This window comes from Calypte anna, chromosome 2 (genome assembly GCF_003957555.1).
Source record: "Calypte anna isolate BGI_N300 chromosome 2, bCalAnn1_v1.p, whole genome shotgun sequence".
Taxonomy (NCBI): Eukaryota; Metazoa; Chordata; class Aves; order Apodiformes; family Trochilidae; genus Calypte; species Calypte anna.
Window position 1 is genome coordinate 127,479,543 of NC_044245.1, and position 19,532 is coordinate 127,499,074.

Consider the following 19,532-nt stretch of genomic DNA (forward strand, 5'->3'; position numbering starts at 1 on the left):
TGCACAGAAATTGTGAGACCTCAAAACTATAGATGACTTAAGTCAATACAGGATTTTAAAGCCAGAAGAATTTAGAATCTAGAACTTACAACAGAATCAAAAATTACCTAAAGATACTTCTTGGAACGTTTTTCTCATGGCATTCAGTGCTGACTGCAAGACTGACAGAACTCCATTTGTTCAGACACATTTTTGACCACTGATGTGCAGATGATGCAGGCTTGTATCCATTCTTGCTGAGTATTTTCCCACTCCATTGAACATGATGGCCCATCCCTTTGGGACCAAGGATTGCGTTGTACTCATCAGATTGTCATGTTATGGCTTTCCTCAAGCTGCTTCTGTAAATTCCCACTATTAACAGAATTTTGATGATAGAGATTGGTCTTCAAGCACAACTTTTGGGGCAATGATAGGAAAAGAGACCTTAAAGTAAATATAACTAAGGAAACTATATTCTGCATCAACACCACAAACTGCAGCATTTCCTTTGTTATTCTGCTATATGGATGGTACTAGAAAGGAAGAGCATAAATCTGTCATGTAATTAATCAGAGACTCTAAGTGATGTGTCCTTTCTGCTGAAAGTATAGTTCCTCCAAAGCATTAAACAGATGAAGTTATAAGACCCTTATTATCAAAAAGTGCTGTCACCATACCATGCACCTTGTACCATCTGTTCAGGCAAAATCAGAATATAATGCCTGTGTGTACACAAACACATTCCCTGTTTGGGGGGGGAAGGGTAAACCACCAACCAAAACATATTAGCAAGGTACAGCTACCAACTGAGACTCAATTAACTGTCTTTTTAGCGTTATTTACAGATGTAATGGCAACCCTTCCCAACCTCCCTCTGCTTCAGATCACCTCTGCATACTTTGAAGTACAGCTTGTGTCTTTACAGAGCTTTAAAAAAAAACCTTTTACAGCCTGTAGATCACACATTTCTAATTAAACTACACTAGTCATAAATGCTAATCTGATTTCAAATTAAAGGCTAATTAGCTATAGGGCAAACAAAATATATTTGCAATTACTTAATTATCACCTCTACCATTTTAAGCTTTACAATTTCTTAAGGGGGGGGAAAGAGTTTACCATGCTAAAAATAAATGGTATTTTATCAGCAATTACTCAGACTTTATTAAGAACAGCTCATGTTTTTTCTAAAATATAATCTCACACTTAACTGCCAAAAACCCCTACAAAACTCCCCTATCTTTCCAGTTTCCAAAACATCTTTTTCACTGCAAGAATTTGTGTGTGTGTACCAGCACTGCTCTAGAATCATGGAAAAAAGGTTCTCAATTTCTTTTCAATGTCTGAAATCCTGCTGCGTGATAGAACTTTAAAACCAAGAAATTGCCTCAGATGGTCTGAGGAAGTTGGTTGCATTTGCATTTACAACACAGCTGATAAGAGGCAAGAATTGGTTGTATGGAGTTTAGCTTACAAAAATAATCACAAATTTTTAAACAACATGGTTAGGTCAGACAATTTTATTATGAAGATTCTCATAACAAATCTTTTTTTTTCCCTGCAGTCTTCTGGCTCCTTGATCTTTTAAAGCAGCTATGAAATAAAAGCACTGAATTGTGAGGTTTTATTTTTAATTGCATTTAAATTCAGGGGAGGATTCAGAACTGTATGCTTCTGAAGGTAATTCCTACCAGACAGCAAAAGAAATTATGTTGGAATTTGAAAATTTGTCCACATTTAACTTTCTTTGGTCAGAGGAATGTACATATACAGACATAATGATTCTCATTAAAAATCTTTTTTCCCTAGCACTTGAAACAGAGGTAATACGCAGAAGAAATAAAGCTACACTGGCATTTTAAAAATTGTAGAACAAACAATCTTGATTTTGTTTGGTTTTACTCAAAATTTACACGGTAGTTTAGTAATATTGATGACTTTATCTAAAAAAAAAGTAATTAAGGTTTGATCACCAGTGAGGCAGCTGTGTTTTCTATCCATAAAGCTATTCAAAATACAAGGGACAAGGCCCAGAATAACTTGTTCTAGTTGATGCTGTCTTGATAAAGAGGTTGGAGTACAGACCTCCAGATCCCTTCCAACCTCAACTCGATGAATCTAGGATGTTTTGAATTGCCTTAGTAAAGGTTAAAACCAGTTTTCATCACCAAATTGCAACTTTGTTGTCTTCAGAGGGGGACTAAAACTTCATAAAATTTATGAGTACTTAAAGTATTATCTTGTAGATATGCAGTATCAACAACAGTACCAAGTCCTTATCCACATAACCAAAATTTCCTACTAAACCTGAACGTTGAAGATGCAGTTTTTCTTCAAACAGGATAGTTTTAATTTCTTCCTAGAGTTTAAATATGCTACTATCAAACCAACCAAAGCATTCTAAATACTGACATAAGCATTTCTTTTCCTACATAAGAAAGTAACAGTTGGTTGGCAGCAACAGATGTTAGTTGCAACTAATTAGATTTACCTGGAATGCATCCAGATGTCATTAGGTAGTTAATATTCATATTACAAGCACATGGAGATTAAGACCACTCTGAAAGTTCAGGCTGGTCAGAATTCTTGATCTAATTTGAAGGGTCACTTTCTGCCTCAAGGTACTGCAGTGATAAAACAAAGTCTAGCCAAGTGATTTTGCAGTGTTAAAACTTAACTGTAACAGTCTGCCATTTCTGGAGGAAGCAGTCAGGATTGGGTATTAGGAAAATAGTCTTTACTGTGAGGGTGGAAAGACACTGGAACAGGTTGCCCAAAGAAGTTAGGGATGCCCCATCCCTGAAGTGCTGAAGGCAAGGCTGGATGGGGCTTTGAGCAACCTGGTCTAGTGGGAGGTGGGGTTGGAACTAGATGGTCCCACTCCAAACCATTCTCTAATTACAGCCTTCTAACTAAGACCCATGTTTGCTCAATATTTAACTAGGTAACTTTTAAATGTAACACACACATTTAATGTCAATTTAGTTTTTATTTTTAAAAAATTGCAAAGCTAGCTAATGTGAACAGAAAGCTCTTCTATCTTTAAACAGGAATGTCTGCAACCATATGAAACCAAGGAAAACCTGAACAGTTCACACAAATAAAAAATTTTAAAAAATTAAATTTTATTAAGCTAACCTCAGTAAGAAGTGCTATTTACTAATGCAGGTAGCACTGAAATTGTTGTTTGAACCGTTCGTGTGGTAAATCAACCAACACTTATATTTTTATTTGATGCAAACTCACGGGACACGGAATTACAGCAAACTAAAAAAGAAACCCAAAGCATTAGAACTCCATGTCATTATACCTTGATGTTAGACATTCAGTGTCCTCCAGAACTTCTGGGCTCGTTTGCCACAAGAAGTAGGCACAATACAGTTCTCTTAACCATACAGGTATTTCAACCAAGAGCTAAACAACTGAACTAGTTATTATTTACAACCGGTGATAGGAACAGTTTCTTCTGCATCTTCCAGTAATTAAAAAAGTGAGAATTACTGTCAATACTGTCCAATCTAGAGTGTTTCATTCTAGAGCATCTTTTCCTCCTTTACAGCAAGCTCAACTTAACTTTCCGTGAACCAATTGGCCTATCATTCAGTTCATTAATAGCAGCCATAGCTTCCTCATAGTTTGTCATAGCAACAATGGCATCACCCGAAGGTAATCCATGCTCATTATACTGTACAGAAACTGACTCTGGTATGACTCTGTAGCCATAGAAAAAATCCAGAATCTCATTAGGAGTAGCTTTAAAAGGTAAATTTTTCAATCGAATAGGAACCACATGATCAGAACCACCACTGAAATTTGGATCCGGCATAAATCTTCCTTCAGGAAAATTCCCCATTTTATTATTCCCGAATTCCATTCTGCCAAAATGTTCACTCTCACCACCAAAATCCATGAGGGGTGGAGGACCTCTAAAATCCTTAGGAGGGCACATGAAGTCCTCAGGGGGGTGCCTAAATTCAGAAGGATGCCTGAAGTTCCCAGGGGGACCAAAGGAATGCATGGGTGGCCCTTGTGGTGGCCCAGATGGTGAACCAACTGGGCGGGAAAGCTCACCTCTATCATATGGATGTGAATGACCCTGCATTTCTCTTGGTGCAGACAATGGCACAGTTACACCAAACTTCTCCATCTGCTCTTCTGATATAAGTCTTACTAACACCTCCGTCCCCAAGAACCTTCGACGATTCAAATTTTCTGCTTTCATGGCTTGTTCTTCAGACTTAAACTTCACTAGTGCTTCTCCCAGCCCAACTCCTTTGTCATCATAGAGCAAGTAAATATCATCTTCATCAACATCAAATCTTGCAAAGAACTTTTGCACTTCAAGTTTTGACACATCAAATGGCAAATTCCTTACATAAGCACACGTCTTAGGGCCAGAATGACCTTCCCGATAACTTTTTTCTGATAAGGCCTGTCCCAGATGTTCTCTGTCCTGTGATCTCTTCCTCTCACAAGAATCAATTATTTTCAACATTGACTTTTTTGAAATTGGAAAAATGTAAACAGAACGATTGAGAAGAACCTTTCTATGACATTCCAAAGCAGCCTGATAATCTCTCTCACTCCTTAACATCACAAAAGCATCTCTAGTCCTCCTCTGATGCTTATCTGTTAGAAGCTTGATTTGTTTGCTGCATATATCCAGACCAGGAAAAAAAGCTTTCAAATCTCTCTTCTCCAAATTAATAGATAAATTCCTTAAGTGTATGTAATATTCCTGGCTGGGAGGTGAGCGAGAACGTGTTCTTTGTCTCCTTGGTGATCTTGAATGAGAATGCTTCCTTAAGTGCATGTAGCCTGGGCTTCTGGGAGAGTGATCTTCACACAAAAAGTGATCCATTTCATCTGGCATGTCTACTCTCCCACCATACTCAATCCACCGTTCCTCTGTAGATGGGCTTATTTCTATAAATCTCTGACCCATGTACTGCCTATGACGTTTAAGTCCCTCTAAGGCATCAGCAGGCGTAGCAAATTTTACCAAGCAATTCCCATTGTTCAAACCATTGCGATGCTTTATCAGAATCACTCCATCCACGTCTATCCCAGCAAGGAAAGCACGTACTTCATCTTCTGTTGCAGAGTAAGGTATACCCCGGAGAAATAAGTAAAGATCATCTGGGTTAAAGGGAACACAATCCTTCCTTGACTGATAGCTTGACTTGGGCATACCTAAATCACCGTGTCTTGTGCCATTGGTATGGAAAGCAGCCTCCGGGTGACTTGGTGGACTGTAACCAGCTTTGCTCATTCCTTTTGGAAAAGGTGTGACTAAATGTGGAATGTCTCCAACACCCGAGGCACCAGAACCATTAGTACCTGTTCTTCTAGAGCGATCAAACCGTTTACGGCTCATTTCTATGGTACTCTGCATTTCAGCCTTGCTGCTGAGAAAGAGATCTATGCGCGAGTCCTTGATAAACCCTCCTGAACAGCTCATGGCACGCCGTGCATCTTCATCTGTTGCAAATATAATAAAAGCCTCCCCCATCTCTCCTCCAATAATATGCACACCTCCATCAGGAATATTCAATCCCAAGAAGAAACGACGAATATCTGCAGGACCCGCAACAACAGGAAGCCCCTGTAAACGGATGACTACAGCCATGCTGAGCTCAACCCACAGCAAAAATCACCTGCAGACAAAAAGGTACACATGATAGCACGTCTTTAGTACTCAGCTATTACAGTGACTTAACACTTAAGAAGCTAGAACCTTTTTAATGACTGTCCTTGTCTCAATCAAGAGGGAAAGTATCAAAAAACCCACAAGTTCACTAGAACAAGATTAAAACAAGATTCACTGAAAGTTAATTGGTCAGAACAGTTAGCTACTCCACCAGCACACATGCACAAGTCTATCAATCCTCCCTATCCTAAGGGCAACAAAATCCACCTAGGTCACTTCTCACCATCCATGATACCTAAAGAACACCTCAAGTATTTCACAGCATTGTTACTCTATGCCAAGACCTCTACCCAGTTCTAAGGAACAACAAAAAAAACCATAACCCTGTGTACTTTTCAGCAGGACCCTTGTAACAGTAACTCAGAAAATACTAGATGATAAAAGGAGGAAGGAAAAAAGGTAACTACGTCACTGGAAAATGAAGTAATTCACCAACAGTGATGCCAACGAGTTGTTCTACCTAGTGATCAGTTTCTCATGTACTCAGAATACTACTAACTGCAGCAGCCACATGCACTCAAGAGAGCAAATCCTAGTTCCCAGCTGTCTGTGAGAAAAAAAGGCCGTGTATGATCTCGTCACAATACTCAGAAGTGTTAAGCTTTTGGCAGCTTACCTGTTTCTGCTTTGAAGACCTGATAAAGTCTGTAAAATCAAATTAACTGTGGAAAGAAAACGAAACATAATTAATGGCTGATATCTGTACTTGGCTTTACATACTGCTGCAGCTCATCCATAGCAGAGGCTAATGTTAAAGCCAAGCATGTAATGAACCCACAATCTGGAATACTCTGAAGACTTCCTTCCACGTTCCAAGATGCTACACACTGCATCCTGATGTTTCCATTTTAGATGCATAAGAAATTCAAAATTTAAGACTTCTGGGAATGATGAAAACACGATGAGATTACTCAGTCACCAACTGTGCCACAGTGTACCGTTGAAATGAAACAGACTGACAGTGTATTAGGGGGAAAAATTCTCAATTCAGTTCTTTTTGAGTCCTTGAAAGATGCGTAACTCCATCTCAAGATGACAGGATGTGTCCATTCTTCTGAAATCCACCCACTTTCAAAGTTCACAAGAGTGTGCTACTCACCAGTCAAGCACTGCACTTAACATACACAGTGAAGACAAATGATACAGCAAAAATATCTAACAAGGAAACTTGAGAATGTACTTAATTTACAAAGCAAACCTCAGTATATTCCCTTTATGTTTCCTGCCTCTCAAACACACACTGACTTAAACTTATCCTGACTTTCAACATTATCTAACATCACACAGTACACAGCACAGTACTATCACAACACCAGCTCCTGCAGCAAATTACTACATCCCTTCAAAAAACCAAGAGCCCAATGCTCCAGTGACAAGTGCTTGAGAATATCCCTTGTACAAACCCTTTGCTCAATAAAAAACGACAAGAACCACAATCCTGACACCAAGTTTTCTACTGATAAGAGCAACTATCACTCCACCTGAGCTTCACAAAACAAGAGCAAAGCCCAAATTCTGTAACCAGTGGATTCTACATTACTTCTTCAATCAGCACAACAAACTGAAAACAACTGCCTGTTTCGGTAACTTCACTAAAGATCATCAGTTCTCTGATTTCTGTGTTGGACTGACCCCTGCCAGCAGCCTAATACCCACATAGCTGATTGTTCACTCCTCTTTTCCACACACAGGATGGAGAAAAAATACAGGCAAGAACACTTGTGAAGACAGACACCTCCCATAGGCTGACCAATGTCCACCCTGCCTCCAAATATCAACCACTGTAGAAACCAATTAGAAATGTGCCCCCAGACCAAACAGTAAAACAAAAGCCTCCTTCTTCCTCAGCCTCAGTTTTTGTTGCAGAGCATGATGACGTTACATTGCATGAAACATCCCTTTGGTCAGTTTAGGTCAGCTGTCCTGGCTGTGTTCCCTTCCCAGCTTCTTTCCTACTCCCAGCACGCTCACCGGGGTGGCAGAATGGGAGAAAAAAGGATAAAGCCTTGGCACCGTGCAAGCGTTGTTCAGCCATAGTCAAAACACCGATGTGTCCTCAAAACTCTTTCAACCACAAATCCGAAACACAGAACCTTACCAGCTACTGTGAAGAACATTATCTCCATCCCAGCCAGACCCAGTACACTTTATCTTCTCAACAGATGTGATGGCAATGCCAAAAAACAAGGAGAATTCACGGGCAGAATTTTCTCATAGAACCTTCATGTCTTGAAAAATCAAATCTGCTGCCCTGCTACTTCATGATGTATTTATTATCTGTAAGAGTTCTGAATTTCACAACTCTGTATTTTTATCCCAATTTTTAAAGAGCTTTCAGAACGTATCTCCTCGTTATTTCTTCAGTGATAAACTGCAAGTTCTCCACGATGTACCACGGATACAACATACAGCTTTCAGTGCTGAAAACCAAACACTGTGACTCCAGATCATAGTGTGGCATTTAAGAAGTCCACCAATAGTAATGCCAGTTCAAATAATAAACTTTTACTGACAATCGAGCATTGGCAGAAAGTGTAAACGAGCCATCAGAGAATTTAAAGTGAATGGCTAAGACGACTGACTTTGGTATGAAAATGTCACACAAACCCAAGACCAATTAACTGAGCAGACTTCATAGCACAACGATAAAGATAACAGACTGCAACTTCATGCCACTAATTTAAAACCACAGAAGCATGCACACTGATTTAAGAAGTGTTTTACCTATACTTCCACGACCTCAGAAAATTCCAAATACCACTAAAACTTCACTAACAAAAATCCCAAAACCAAACAACTTTTGCCAACGTTGTAGGCAACTAAGCCTGCACTACACAAATATTTTTTACCACAACGTTGAGATTTCCAGCCTGCATGCAGCGCGCATGCAACTTTGAAAGAAAACAAACAGAAATGCCCCAAGGATGAAACTCAGCCGCTCTGAAGATAACTGGTGCATGAGAGGCCGGTTTCTCAGCCCAACCTTTTTAAAAATCGAAGGGAGCTTTTGGCAATGACAATTACTACATTGCTGAAGGAAGTCGCGTTTAAGCTCCGCAGCCGGGCTCGCCGCTCGGCCGGCCGGAGCACGGGGCCGCTCCGAGCGCAGCCGGATGGAGAAAGCCAGCGAGGGGCCCGCAGCCCCGCTCGAGGGCGGGCCCGCATCGGCTCTTACACCGCTCCGACCACAGACGACGCGGCATAAGCCCTGAAGGGGCCGAAGCCCAGGGCCGCGGGTAGCGGGATGGGGAACGGTGAGGGAGGGGGACGGGGTGAGGGAGAGGCCGCTCCGCAAGCGCCCCGGCCCGCCCGAAGCCGCTTGTTTGTTATCCGACCCCGCGGAGAAGGCCAGGCTCCCCACGGCACCGGGACAGGCCTGAAGGTAGGCACCGGAGAGGGAAGGGTGACGGGCAGCGAGACGGCACGGGGAGGCCGCAGCCCTGGGGAACAGCCGCGCAGCGGTTCCGCGAAGGTTGAGCTGCTGAGAAGCGGCTCACGGATTGAGCCCCCGCGCACCTGGTTACACGCAGCGCCCCGGGAAGCGCCGCGCTCTCCCTCACGTTATCCACCCACCGGACACGGCACTAGGACCGGCTCGGCGCCGAGCCCCGCTCCCCGAAGCTCCCGCACAGCACCACCAAGATGGCGTCCTCCTCCGCTGCCCCCCAACCCCGCGGCAGCCCGCGGAGAGCCCGCACTGCGCCTGCGCGACCCTCTCCCCTCCACCCCTACGGTCGGACCCGCACGAATCCTTCCGGCCCCCTCTCGCCCCGTCGCACGGCGCCTGGTACCTCCCTGTGCGCATGCTCCGAGCGCTCCGCGCCGCAGAAGGCCGCTTCGCAACCCGCGCTCCCGCCGCTGCGCATGCGCGGTCCCGGGTCTGGTTCGGCTGGGAAGGGAAGCGCTGCCCTGTGGCGTTTGGCGGTGCCCTGGCACGGTACAAAGCATTTCCTGGGATAAGCATCCAAGCTTCCGAGCAGTGCTAATACAGAGAGTCATGACAGGCAGTTCGCACCCAGGAAAAGGGCGGGAGGAATCATGAGAGTCCGGGTCACAAAGCGCCCTGCCAAATGTTGCTGATGTTTGAGAGCGTTGTGGCGGGTGAAGGAGCAGGTAACTGCACCCGTTCCTTTGCCGTTGTTGCTGGTTTTCTCTCGACGGAAACGGCACGCAGACTGCGTTTCCATTATACGCTGTGTAACTTTTAAAGATGATGGTACCAAAAAGTGCGAACCACACCTCGGGTTCTCTTCGTTGTTTCTTCCCGCTAATCTCATCCGCCTCCATCTTCCGAAACAAGCCAAGAGAAAACCTCAAAACTTGAATTTTGTCTCCGGCTGCTCCCCCGTCCGGCTGGGTTCCCCCCGTTCCCCGCGCTTCCGCACTCGGTACCCCAAACCCTTCCCTAGACGGGGACGCTGCCGACCCCCGAACGCTTCGCCTGCTGCGCCGGGCTCCTCGCGCTTGCCGTAGGGGCTGCAGGTGGCCAATCAGGGCGCGCCGTAGGAGCCGCGGGTAGCCATGGCGACGTCGGGGCGCGAGGCGGCCGCCGCGCTGCTCCTGGCCATGGCGGCGATGGCGCCGCTGCCCCCCGCCCGCGGCGGCTTCTCCCTCCCCCTGCAGCGACCCGCCGACTGCGGCCACGACCGATACTTCGATATCTCCCGCCTGGCCTGCGGGCCCTGCGGGGATCACCAGCGACAGAGCGCCGGCGGTGAGCGAGCCGGCCCAGCCGTACGGGGGGGAGGCGGGGCTCAGGCAGTTCAGCGCTGAAATCCGACGCCGGCAGCGGCGGATGCCAAGCTTGGGCTCGGGGTTTGATGGTCAAACACCAGTCCTCGGGGGCATGTCTGAAGAGGCAGGGGAGAGGCCCAGGTTCCCATAAAGACATCAGTGGCCACAGCACAACTGTGTCCGAGATACATCCCTGAGAAAAGTCCGTGGACCTTTTTTTTTTTTTTTATAAATCTTCCCTCAGGCATTTGTATAATTATAGGTGTTCACAGTATAATTTTGTAAGGTCCCGAATTTCTGTTCTTGAACACTTCCATAACTTGAAACTCCTTGCAAACCTGGAATGTCTGGGATGGGAAGTGTCTGAGCTGTGAGATGCCTCGGATCGTCAGGCTGTACACGTCCAAATCCCGAGTCACACGTGGGAATGGGGAGTGTGCACAACACCCCTTGGCAGTCCTAAATGAAAAATACAGATGGTAGTTCACCCACTTTAGGAGATAAATGGTATGGTAGCATCCATCTTTTATAAACAGACAGTCCAAAGAAGTGGGAGTTCAGCGTTGTGTGTACAGAAAGACATTTGAGACGAGGACCCAATTTGCTTTAGAACTGGTACCTCACTCGGGTGCAGTGATTTGGGTGGCTCTGTTCACAACTGTGAAAAAGCTGGTCACCTCTTCCACCATAATGGCATCTGAAAAGAGTAGCCCCATACTTTATTTGCAGAAAAAATGCACTGTAATAGCCTTCAGACCCCTGACAATGTGGATGTCTGGCACTGTAAACCCCCCCCCCCCTTTCAGGCTCAACTCTGTAATGCAAGGGCTTCAAGGAGAGAGAAATTCCATCAGGGGCCAAGGATTTATTTGTTGATGTCAGTCGCTGTCACTCAGTCTCCTGTTTGTATCTTGTCTGAATTCCACTTAGGACTGGGCCAGTCTGCCTGTGCCACTGGCTTGTCACTGGATTCTGCTTTCAAGCAACAGGTCTAAAAATGCAGCCATCAGTGAATGGCACAACTCAGTTCTCTTATTTGATCTAATCCTATTGGGCTTTTTCTTCTTTATAGTTAAGAACGAATCATTTGTCATTTGACTGATGCTTACGTAAACTGGTCTCATTATGAGGTACTTTACAGTTACAACATTTTTCAGAGAATTTTACATAATTTTACATGCATATTCATTAAGCTTAAATTGAAATAAATGCAATTTATTAGTACGTAGAATCAATTTTAGTTTGTAGCGTGTGTTTAAAAATACAGATAGAGGTCCATGATAGTGAGACTGAAAACATTTCTGAAAAACATGTGGGCCAGTGTTAAACCATGACAAGCACTATCAGGTGTCCACTATGAAGTGCCATGGAAGTCATGTTTGCTTTCATTTCATACCCAATGTTAAGTATGTTTTGGTGTTCACTGAAAGCTGTTCAGTATAAAGCATCACCCTTGTGCACAGTTTTTAATGCTTTGACTTTAAAATAGCTTTAAAAATGACAGTTATGTTTTGAAAAAAACTTTGCATAAAATATATCCTGCTTTTAGTACTGATTTCCTGTTCAAAACTGTATACAAATATACAGTGCTGGTGGTATAGAGAGGATGGATAAAAATGGCAATGTGGCAAGGAGGAACTAATCATCTCAGTATTTACATTATTCTATGAAAAAAAATCAGTTTTATATAGAATAAAAGTGCATTTTACATTTTTTTCCAGGTAGTTCATGTGTATGTCAACCAGGGTACAGAATGGTTTCTAGTAATGGTGGGTCCGCCATTATTTGTGAAAAATGCCCAGAAAACATGGTAATTATTGAACTTTTCATACTTTGCCATAATACTGCTACTTTTTTAGCTTTAGATTGCCTTCTGAATGCAAGTTACTTTTCATTAATTTATAATTATTATTATATATGACAGTCTTTGCTTGGAATTTTTTCAGACCATGCTTATAATTAGTAATTTTTTTCTCTTTAGAATCTCTTGTTTCTATTTTTGCAGGCACTTTTTCATTATAAATTTGACCCCATAAAGACTATTTTAAATGTTTCATTTTCTTCTATTGCTTTTCTTCTCTACTTCATCTGATGTTATTCTTGCCTGGAGACCACTGTTTCATACAATATCAAAGATGCTTTTGAGCTCATAGATTTTGATTATTTATATAAATCCTATTATTGTATAGCTCCTGATACTTTATCTCTTTACTTCAAAATACACTTCTGCTATTATGTTACTTGAATTCTGTATATCTTTGTTGTTTGGTCAACTCTTTCTACCTTTGTTGAAAATTAAAGTTTAATTTTTGAGTCATTTTCACAGCACTGAGTCAGAAGCACCAGGCTTAACCAGCTTTTTCCCACTACAGTAAATAAAGAAATAATGAGGAATGTAAGCAGCCTTCCTCCTCTCTCCAGCTTCTTGCAGTGTAGGACAAAGACACTGTCAAATACTTGTTGGTGTTTTGAACATTCTGCTCTTTCTTTCTCCTTCCTGTAATGGTGACACTTGTCTTTGATCCTGTGACAGAGCTTATGCACAGATAAAATTATGCTAGTGGAGAAGGGAATAACATCTGCATTACCTGAGGACAAGCATTTATCTTCATTTCCTCAGTGGTTTTGATCTGTAGTGTACCTTGCTCCTAGCATAAAATTAGTGTGGATGTGAACTGTTTGGGTACATGCCAAGTTCCATGCAGTTATGTAAGCTGATTACTTCATACTCCTTCTTTTACAGTTACCTCTGTATATTTATATACACTCATGTCTATTTATGCCTTATGCTTACTGATTTTTTTTCCAGTGTAGACTCTCTATTTTTTTAAACCTTACACTTTTAATCAGCTGTTATCTTCATTAAAGAATGTAGCTAATAGGCTCAGAAAAACTTCAGAATGCTTTTCGTAGTCTATATCTGCATAGGAATTATTGTGCTTTATCATCTAGCTTTTTTTATCTTTAAAAACCTATGAATGTATGGATGCTACTGGATCTGAACAGATTTTCTATTAAACAGCATCTGGATCAGGCATTCTTCACAGATACTTGGTGATGTCTATGTTTTTCTAAATTATAGAAGTTTTACATTTTATTTTAGAGCGGAGTTACTCGAGATGGGTGGAATTGTATTGCTTGCCCTAAAGGTCTGACTTCAGAAGGAAAATGTAAATGCCTCAATAATGAAATATTAGGTAAGAAATATATGCAAGTTATGAGATATTTATGCCTATTTAAGATATTTGAGTTTATTAAGGCATATTATTCTATTAAATATGGAAAGAAATTTAATGTTATATATATATATCTAACCTAAAAATGAAACATTCCCTTTGATCTTAAGCCTCATTTCTGAAAGACAGCAGATAAATCTGTGCCATTACTTGTTGCAATCCAAACTGTTATGCAAAAGTTCCAAAAAAATATTGCTACCACTTCTTTTAAGCTGGTTGGCACTAAGTAAGGGCGTTAAAACTTGGGTAAAATTAATCTCCATATAGGCTAAGAAAAAACATTAAAATGTTTTGAAGGATATAGTCCATAGGTACTTCACAGTACAGGAATTATACATATGGGTAGGTGGAACAGAATAGCATGAGCGAGTCAAGCAAACTGCTTTGCATTAATATCAATGTAATTCATTTCTTTGATTGTTGCAGATGAGTTTCAGTCAACAAAGAAAATTAATTTTGATGTTGAATTCAATGTCTGTGTTAACTTTATTCTTGCTGATCTTGCACAGTGAAAAAGTAAGAGCAAATGATGAATTTCATCAAGGGCAGAAAACAAAAAAGCTCTTGGCAACACCAGTTTTTCTTATTTTTAAAGACATAGGACAGAAAAGACTTTCTTTCCAGTAATTATTTGAGTATGTATTACTAATGTCCACTTTGGTTGCATTTTCTACTGGAGAATCACTGTTTTCCACATCATTAATTTAATATTTTTGTAGCAATCTGTAAAAGAGTGAATACCAAATCATCTGCCTTAAACTTAATGTGAGTTACAAAATACATCCTGAGCCTTTATGGTAAAATATTTGGATCAAAGCTGATTCTGTAATTTGACATGCAGAAAGAATATTAGTATTGCAATTCTTTTGATTCACTTTGGGTTTTTTGTTGGTTTTTTGTTTGTTTGTTTTCTGTTTTGTTTGTTTGTTTGTTTTAATAATTAGGCTTGAAATCTTCTGCCAAATTATGTAGCTGCTGAATGGTAGAATTTTGACATTTTGAATTTGTGAAATTTGCATGAATCATTTCAGACTAAAATTAAAATTTGGTGGGGTTTTTTGCAGTATTTTGGAAAATCAGTGTTTTGAGTTTCAGCTTTACAGTCTTGGTTTGAATTCCTGAATAAATAACTAAGTGAACAACAAAACTGGACATGAAATACTGCATTTCTCATTAAAACTAAAAATGCATGTTCACGGCTATAAGGAATGCCCATGAATGTGCATTTGAAGTGGACGTAACTTGCAAGTTGTGCTCTAATTTTTTTTCTGAATAAAATCTTTGCATTGATTTTAGGTCTGTGTAGACACTTTTTTTTCACACTTTCCCTAACCTTCATGACATACTGTGCATCCTGCAATTTTATCACAGTTGCTTTTCTTTTCCTGTTAGTGGAAAGAAGTATTGATGGCGTTTTACTTAATGAAGCACTATGCATACACTGTAATGGAAGTGAGCAGTCGTTCTCGGCTTCAGATGAGTCAGGAAATAGGTGAGTATTCTTTTCATTTTGGGGTGATTAATTCAAACATGTCATGTTTTGTTTAAATGGAATATTCTTGAGGAGACAGATTTTTAACAGTGAATTGGAAATCCTCAATCCTGCATCATACTCACAAAATGTTTTGTGTTCACTGAAGTCCTTATATGATAAGTAGCTCTGTTGGTTTGTTTGGTTTTCTTTAGTGTCTTTAAGCAGGCTTTGGATTGCAAGGAGAAACAGAATTCTTATTTTGGCTTATTTTATATAGCTTCATTTCTACTCTACTGGCAGTAGAAACAAATTGGGAAGGGCTTAAGGATTTAAGTTAGAACAAGTGAAGACGCTGACAGTGTTGCCAGGCATACTGTACAATCAGCTTTCACTGAGTACTTAATCTCAGTTAATTACCATTTTAAGAGCTTTTTTCATGTTTGTGATCCACAGGTGTGTACGATGTGAACAAACCTTCATCAATGTGAGCAAGTCCTGTGACTGCAGTAGCCCAAACATTTTAGTAAGTAGAAGAATGCCTGTTGTAATGGAGCTGAGAGAAAGAAAAGCTATGTTGAAAAACGTTTTTTATTCATGCTCTGTTTTGGTTTCTTGTTTTTTTTTCCTTCAGACTGGAGGATTGTGTTTCAGTGCTAGAGAAAGCTTACCCCCAAAGGGCGTTGCAACTGTTCGTTTTGGACAGCTAGTAAGTGCCTTTATTCTAAAACATTTTGAAGCTATCTGATTATTTACTTTCACTAAGTCTTTTAAATTCCATTCCTGAAAAACAAAGGTGGTCATTTGCTGTCTGAGCACGGTGTTTGCAAGGTAATTTGCATCAAAATAAAGTGCAGACATGTAGACCAGGGAAGTATTGTTCTAATGGACTACATTTAAGAAAGTTCATGCCCTCTTGGAAACAGAAAAAGGATAGTGATATACTTAAATGTAGTACCAAAACAAGTAGTTAGTGGTCCATTGTGTGGATTTAAGACACACTTTCATCAGAAAAATATGCAGAAGAGTCCATTAGGGCCTCTGTCCCTTTTTAATGTATTTTCTCATTAATATGTAAAAATGGGATTGTGTAAAATATCTGATATATACATATATATATATATATATATAAAGCCTGAAATTATGTTTTTAGTTGTTAAATGATTTAAGATGATAGAAGGAAAGGGACACCTACACAATTTGAGATTGTGTGTGAAACAGCTGCACTCCTATAGCCAATTCAGGCTAATAATTGAAAATATGTTCCATTGAGAAGAATGAAGATGTTTTAATTGCTTTACATAATGATTTTGTATTAGTTGTGAAATCTGCTCAAAGTTAGGACTGGTTTCTATGTAATTCTGAATCCAGGAAATGCTCTGTGGGCAGTAAATGATTCTTAAATTAATAAAATGCTACTGCTTTAAAGAAAGCAAAAAGCAGTTTTCAATTTTCCTGCCAGTAAATATTGGTCCTGCTATTATTTTCCTCTAAATAATATTTTATTGGAATCATGCCTTTTCAGTTGCTAACAGTATATATGAACGCTATTCTTATTTCAGATATGAGTAGTATATATAAGTATATATTAGTAGGTTGTGAAATATTTAATTTGGCAAATTTGGTGCTGAGTTTAAATTTAACACAAAGTCAGCACTTTACTCTTGAAACTCTTAGTACTTACCTTGTCCAATAAAGAAAACTCTTTTGTCACAGTATCCATATTAAAAATGTAAATATTTCTGCTCTTGTTATGTATATTTTGTATAATTTAGGGATGTGAAGAAAGTTAGTTTTATTCCGGTTGTGTTTTGAACTAAACTGTTTAGATATTTACAAAGAACAAAAAGCTTTCAGAAAATAATAAATAGCATCTTCTAGCTGAAACAGTTTTCCAGACTGTTATGTTACAGATAAATTGTTCTGACCAATGACAGTGAAGTAGTTCCTTGTTTGCAGGGTTTAACATTGACATCAGCATGGTTTCTGAAAAACTTGCAGTCCTCAGCCTCTGCCTGTTTGGTGAGTTTCATTAATGTTTGCAGTTTGTTCTTTTATATAGAAGCAAAACTTTCTGTAAAAGCATGCACTTTATTTTTTTGAAAGTCAGACTGCTTATTTTTAAGTCTGATATTTATTTTTAAATAATCTTATTTAGAGATGAGAGTAGATAAAAAAGAACGATATACACAGAATTATTAGAAAGGTTATTGGTCTTCAGTCAATATTTATGCAAGTTTTCAGGGTTGAAATCTTCACAAGGGGAATGGTTGTAAACAAAAACTTCTGCAATAGTTAGTAGGCATGTGAACTGTTACTAAGTATATCCAGGAAGGGATCACTCAGAAAATTAACTTTTTACATGATCAGTTTTCATTGGCAGCTGGTCTTTAGCTCTTTCATTTGCCTTTCAGTTAATAATTCCTTTTTGTGGTGAAGGATAACCATAACAACATCATGTTTAGCTTTAATTTCATTTGTATATGCAAGTGTTACTTACCTCTACATTGATCTGGGTGGCAGCAACCATGGGTGGAAGAGTAGCTGAAGCAACAGAACCATGCAAGTTTGTGTAGGGGATGTGCCTCTGCCTCCTTTTTACCAAATCTATTATCACACATCCTGATTTCCCTTTCACATTCCTCACATCATCAGCTTGTAACTTCTCAGGCCCCACCTTTTCTCCCAGTCTGTCACAACCCAAAGGATTACCTGGCCTGCTGGTGAAGAGAGATCACAGCACTGGGCTCATGGGAAACTATCACACAAGCACACTGAGTCTTTGTTTCCTACATTTCTTTATTATGGTTTAGTACAAATTACCACTGTTAAAGTGAGTATACTAATGACTAATAAAGTAAATATATACGTATTCCAGTATATATTTCAATATTATAGCAAACATATAGTTCAATATTACATATAACTACAAAATTATGACTAGTAAAGTAGCAAATATACTTATGGTCAATTACCTATATGACTGTCTGTGTGGATATATTATTCAAAACAATACCAGTACAGTGCTTCTCAAACTGCTCCCAGGAGCAGGGACTTGAAATAAACTATGGACAAAGCTTCACTTTGAATATGATCTGCATTGCAGAGTCTGGAGTCAGGGAGGCATCCCCAGCAATGCTCTGGTAACCTGCCTAGAAGAGCTCATATAAAAGTTTCTGCAGAGGGAGTTCTCTGTATGCTTGTGTATGTGTGAGAGAGAGATCCAGACAGACAGATTCACTCTCCATTTCGGGTGAAAAATAGGTAATTTTTATACTGTAGAGACATAAGGGGCGTAGAACTGCACCACCTGGAGCAGCCAATAGGTGATGATGTTTTATATTCTCTCAGACCAGTTTTTATTTTTCCAGACTTTTTCTTCTCTTTCAGCTAGAACAGCCAATAGCATTGGCCAGTTCCTGCTTTCTTAGAATGTATTTCCTCTTTTCCTGAATATTTTTCACCTTTCCAGATGGTAAGTTGGTGTTACAGCTCCTTGGTTTAGTCATTATCAGTGGTATATCAGAATGTCTCTGGTGTTTAGGTAGACAGCTGCACTTCTCAAGGATGTTTTTAATTCCTAGGACTAATTCCCAGACTGGCAGGCTTTCTCTCTGTCAGTGTTGCAGCACAGTTCTTTCTGTTCAGTAATTTCCCCACATAACCTTTGTGGCTCATTTCATTGCCATCTCATACACACATCTCTGAGATGTATTCTCCTATTTATCCCATTCTTTTTTTTCACAAAGTGATACTATTCTTGTCACTTAGATAAGTTTATCCTGCTTGTCTTCCTCAGCCTGCTCAGCCCTTCAGAGGTGCTGCCTTAATGTGACTGATCTCATCCACACAAAAGCAGGAGATGGTGGAAAATGAATACCAGTGCATTGATCACAGCACGCAGATGCCAGACTTCTCTCTATCACATGGCAGTGGTTTGTTTTCCAAAACTGAACAGTGGTATAAATACAACACAGTTTAGGAACAGCAGAACAGGAAAAGTACTAAAACTGAAAAGAAGATATTTGTGATATATGGAACTATAATTGTTAGCCTTCAGTCTTTGATGGAATCATCTTCGTCACACAGCCTAAGGGATATTGAACATTTTGATTCCTACTTTGTGTCTAAATGGAGATTTTGACATTTCTCTTATATCATACTACCATGCTGACATAACTAAAATAAACAGGAAAAGTGAGAGCATTGAGTTCATGCTGCTATCTGCAAACCTATAAAAATACAGAATCTGAGTGGCTGAAAGAACATATTAGATGTTGATAAAACAAGATCTCACTTTCAAGTGAAAATGACTGGCATACGAAAGATAATTTTATGACTTCCTCACCAAAAGGAGGGGTAAAGAAATACTCTTCCATGTTCTTGTGTTTCTCCACTG

General features: G+C 40.1%; 2 protein-coding genes across 2 annotated transcripts in view; one reads left to right on the forward strand and one right to left on the reverse strand.

The window, feature by feature from the left end:
• Positions 1–2,956: 2,956 nt before the first annotated feature.
• RBM12B (RNA binding motif protein 12B) lies at positions 2,957–9,368 on the reverse strand. The gene is made up of 3 exons (XM_008502436.2): positions 9,266–9,368; positions 6,309–6,354; positions 2,957–5,639 (listed from the first exon to the last, which is right to left on the reverse strand). The coding sequence occupies exon 3, from the start codon at positions 5,609–5,611 to the stop codon at positions 3,536–3,538; it is 2,076 nt and encodes a 691-aa protein (XP_008500658.1). The 5' UTR covers positions 5,612–5,639; positions 6,309–6,354; positions 9,266–9,368; the 3' UTR covers positions 2,957–3,535.
• An 890-nt stretch (positions 9,369–10,258) lies between these two features.
• The window catches only part of TMEM67 (transmembrane protein 67), a 28,281-nt gene continuing 19,007 nt past the window's right edge, over positions 10,259–19,532 (forward strand). Inside the window, exons 1-7 of the mRNA XM_030444708.1 lie at positions 10,259–10,406; positions 12,148–12,236; positions 13,530–13,623; positions 15,055–15,154; positions 15,590–15,659; positions 15,768–15,842; positions 17,093–17,155. Coding sequence (XP_030300568.1) covers positions 10,259–10,406; positions 12,148–12,236; positions 13,530–13,623; positions 15,055–15,154; positions 15,590–15,659; positions 15,768–15,842; positions 17,093–17,155 — 639 coding nt within the window. The remainder of the gene's footprint in view (positions 10,407–12,147; positions 12,237–13,529; positions 13,624–15,054; positions 15,155–15,589; positions 15,660–15,767; positions 15,843–17,092; positions 17,156–19,532) is intronic.